Here is a 4,092-nt window from a genome sequence, read left to right as displayed (position 1 = left end):
GGACCGTGGGAAATGCGGCGGGGCTCCGTTTGAGATAAAAACAGACAGAGGAAGTTACTTCCACCCAGGGCCGGCCCAAGGCATAAGCAAACTGAGCAGCCGCTTTGGTTCCCCTGCTAAACTGTCTAAATAGGTTATCGTAACTGCGGTGAGTACTGATCGATTCCTCGCTTTTACAAATGTGTGTCATTGTAGTCTTAAAAATAGGATACGATTTAAACACAACTAAAATAAATACATCACTAAATGACAGTAGCACAAAGTCTGTATTATTTATTAATTCTGGCATTAATGTCACCGTAAAAAATAAGTTATCTTATTAAACACTATATTTTTTCAATTTGATGAAATAAAAATCCTGCCAATGAAGATCTCAGTGATCAAACAGCAGCTCTGATCTTCTCAGCATGAAGAACACAAAGTCTAAATAAAACCTTATTCATTAAATCACAAGAAAGCTGAGAGGCTGATCATGTTTACTTAAAGAACATCTCAACAGATTGCTAGTTGGATGAAACCATTTTGTTTCCAATAACTCTCAGCGTTTCTGTCTGATTTCATCTCTGCTGCTCATCACCATGGAAACATTCTGGGTGATATTAAGTTTCTGTTAAATAATATTTTTGTTCATATGAGGTGAGAAGAACTTTGTTTAAAGATAGAAACTTTTCTTCATGAGACTGGAAGTTGGTTTCAAGTGTGAAAATAAAGAGTAAACTGTTCCAGTGTGTCTGTGTGACTGGGAGAACTGGAAACCAGCAGCAGCGTCCTCCACAGAAATGAAAATAATTCATATAATAGCAAAAAATAATCAGGCAAAAGAAATGTTTTCTAAAGCAATTTCTTTCAATAAAAAATTAGGAAACTTTAACAAAAGCTGCATGTGTGTCTGTGCCTGGTGAATTTTTGGTTAAAACATGTTTGTTCTTTATTCAGTGAAGTTACTCAAAGTGGGTGGAGAATCCAGAAATTTTACTCAAATAAAAAGTGCAGTGTAGGAAAAATACTCAAAGTGCATTTTTTTACTTAAGTAATTGTAACTTGTCACAACCCAACTCTGCTCAAGATTAAACATAGAAATCTGAAAATTTGACATTCGTGAAGCAGTTCCCCAGTCGGCCTGCAGGGGGCGGTGCTGATCCTGAACCAGACAAACACACAGGGAACAGACAGACCAGAGTTCGGTTCGGTCCGGTACAAATGTTTATTCTGATACAAAGAGCGTGACTGTGACGGCAGAACCAGCGGAGCTTGTTGGTCCAAATCTACAAAAATAAAATGATTTCAGTAGAAAACACCAGACAGCTGTTTGGCCTTTACATCCTCAGTTTCTGTTGCTTTGACTTCCAGTCTGCAGGAATCACAGAGCTGATGACCTATGACCCTCAGCGAATGGAGGCGCTCAGGCAGCCGGCCAATCAGGTTCCAGCTCAGATTTTTAACAATTTAAACAGGAAACTGAAGCTAAGTGTAACTAAAACTCCTCTGATTTCACATTTTTATCCCCTTTTCTGAAAGTTTAAAATATTTTTTAATTTCTTAACATAAAAATCTCACTAAAACTGTTCATATGTCATTTATTTTGAACATTTATTTTTTCTTTTTGTAATAAGCAACCTGCATGTTCCCCTTTGCTGTCGTTTGTTAGTTTTCAGAAATAATCATCTTTTCTATAAGCAGGGCTGTAAAGTTTTCACACCCCTGTTAAAGTCACTTTTTGTGACGTCGAGCGGTGAGTTCTGAAACATTTAACGTGACATTTATCCTGAAAAAACAAGAACCTGCATGAATATGTTTTCACACCCTCAATCTAACAGTTTTCCTCACATGAAATTGTTAATTAAATGTTCTGACTGGATGTTTGGTCTCTGAGATGATGGAAAATAAAATCCTTCAGCTTTCTAGCACATCAGTGTAATATGCCCTTCTCCTGACTGATACCTTTAAACCGTCTGACCCTGAGGAACATGAGCAGATGTGAGGAAGATCCCAGCTTAGCTTTATTTCAGGTTCATCAGATTCACCTGAACACTAGAACTGGACCAGAACCTGGACAGTGTGTAAACTTGACCGTGTTACTACAGATTTATTGGTTTTGTTTTCCCCACTAAGATTAGTTTGTGTTCCAGGTGAATTTTTCAGGATAAACGTCACATTAAAGGTGAATAAAGTCGGCTTTTGCCTCACAGGAAGTGCATATATTCACAGGAGTTTGAAAACCTTTGAAGTGTCTCAGCTTCATCATCAAACAAATCGACTTTATCAACATTTTACTGATTATGAGCCATAACCTGAAAATCCTCCCAGTTGAACTGGAACGTTTCCAGTCTGTGGCGGCGTTCAGACAGGTCACATCCAGTGATTAGTGAGCGGTTCCAGTGAGCACATGCTGCTACTGATTGGCCAAAGGAGAGTGCCTTCGACAGGAACCGAGGTCAAAGGTCAGCGGTTTCTCTGAAGCCGCTGCTGGCCGGTCCAGCAGAATCGGTCCAGACCTGCTGAACGGGTCGGGCTGCAGGGGAACGCAGCCTGTAACAGAGTTAGCTTCCTCAACAAACGCACCATCACCGTCCTCCAAAACCAGCACCAGCCATGTTTGGCACAGAAAGCAGCAGGTCAGAGGTCAGATCGGACCTTCATAGCAGAGTTCCGGTCAGCCGAACGCTCTGAGTTCTAGAACAATTCTGAAGGGGTCCGGTTGGACTCTGGAGCAGCTTTCAGTCCAGATATCGGACCAGTCCTCATTTCCTCACTACTTCTTCTCCGTTTGGATCAGCGGTTCTCCAGAACCTCCCTAAGGTCCTCCAGGTTCTGTTTCTCTGTTGGACTGAAAAGGACTGAATATCAGCCAAACTCCAAAAGAACCGTCTGGAAGACCTGCAGGAAGAACTGCAGAACCAGTACACCCAGAACAGAAAGAGGAAGGAACCGGATCAGAGGAAAGAACCAGGACCGGATCAGAACCTTTGAATACTGCTGTTTAACATCCACACTGAAATCTGTTCTGACCCCAGTGAACTGTCCGGTCCGGTATGGCATAAACAGAACCAAACCCGCTCTCCTCAGACGCTGGGAGGTTCTGGTTCAACTTGAAACTGGACCCAGTAAAAGGCTGTCCTGTTGCTGCCTGAAAGTAAATCACTTCCTGTTATCAGTGGAAACATCAGAGGTTCTGTCCCAGCTCTGTTGGAGCCCGGATACAGAGACCAGAACCAACTGACCCAGGAGGTTCTGCTGGTTCTGGTCGGGGTCAACCAACCCTTTAATTTGACCTTTTAAAGCGTTTCAGCAGACGCCTGCTGACAGTGTTTGATGATGATGACCTCAGAGCATCAGAGCCCGTTGCTATGACAACAGCTTCAGGAGAGGTCAGAGTGAAGCTGTGAGTTTGTGGTTAAGGAAAACAGAACCAGCGCTGGGTTCTGGTCGGACTGCTATCTGGACAGTGACCTCTGGACCTCAGAACTGGTCCGTTCATACAGCCTGGAAGAGAAGCGCCCGCTCCTCCCTCTCCGCTGCCAGGATGCTGGGCAGTGGCGGCAGGGAGCCGTTGGGCAAGGTACCGCCCGTCCTCAGGTAACAGGAGACGATCTTCTGGTCCAGACGCAGCTGGCGGGGGACGCTGTCCAGCGGCTTGGGGTCCAGGTCCAGGACGGAAACGGAGGAGGAGAAGGCCTGAGGTCTGAAGTCCCTGAGACGCTTCTGGGAGGAGAGGCTGTGGAGGAAGAGGAGGGTTAATGACGATGCTTTAACTTGCCGTCCATAGCCACCACAACGCCGTGTTGACTAAATGAAACCTGGAGATGCAGAAATTAATAATTTAGCGCAGTGCGCCACAGCAAGGGAAAAGTAACGCAGAAAAGCCCTGAAGAACAACTCAAAATAATTTGCATTTTTCTTTTTTATCGCTGTCCGAGTCTGCTACCGTACAAAAACACATGTTGCCATAGTAACTGAAAACTTCCCCAAAACCACGCAAATTTTACCCAAACAAAGTCCGTTGCAGTTTTATGTTTCCATCCAGGCTTGATGTTTATTTTGCGATTGTTAATAAGAGATCGCTGTGGTGGCTAATTTGCCGCAGCAGTAGCT

The 4,092-nt window shown here is 43.7% G+C and overlaps 1 protein-coding gene across 1 annotated transcript in view; it reads right to left on the bottom strand.

Annotated features, from left to right (window-relative positions):
* Positions 1 to 1,192: 1,192 nt before the first annotated feature.
* Positions 1,193 to 4,092, bottom strand: part of ippk (inositol 1,3,4,5,6-pentakisphosphate 2-kinase) — a 39,411-nt gene continuing 36,511 nt past the window's right edge. Inside the window, exon 14 of the mRNA XM_015046530.1 lies at positions 1,193 to 3,715. Within this exon, the coding sequence (XP_014902016.1) occupies positions 3,475 to 3,715 (241 nt within the window). The 3' untranslated portion in view covers positions 1,193 to 3,474. The remainder of the gene's footprint in view (positions 3,716 to 4,092) is intronic.

The sequence above is a fragment of the Poecilia latipinna genome, unplaced genomic scaffold, assembly GCF_001443285.1.
Source record: "Poecilia latipinna isolate Pla-1442-1.1 unplaced genomic scaffold, P_latipinna-1.0 Scaffold782, whole genome shotgun sequence".
NCBI lineage: Eukaryota > Metazoa > Chordata > Actinopteri > Cyprinodontiformes > Poeciliidae > Poecilia > Poecilia latipinna.
Note: the sequence above shows the minus strand (reverse complement) of the source record. Positions and strands in the feature narration are given on the sequence as shown.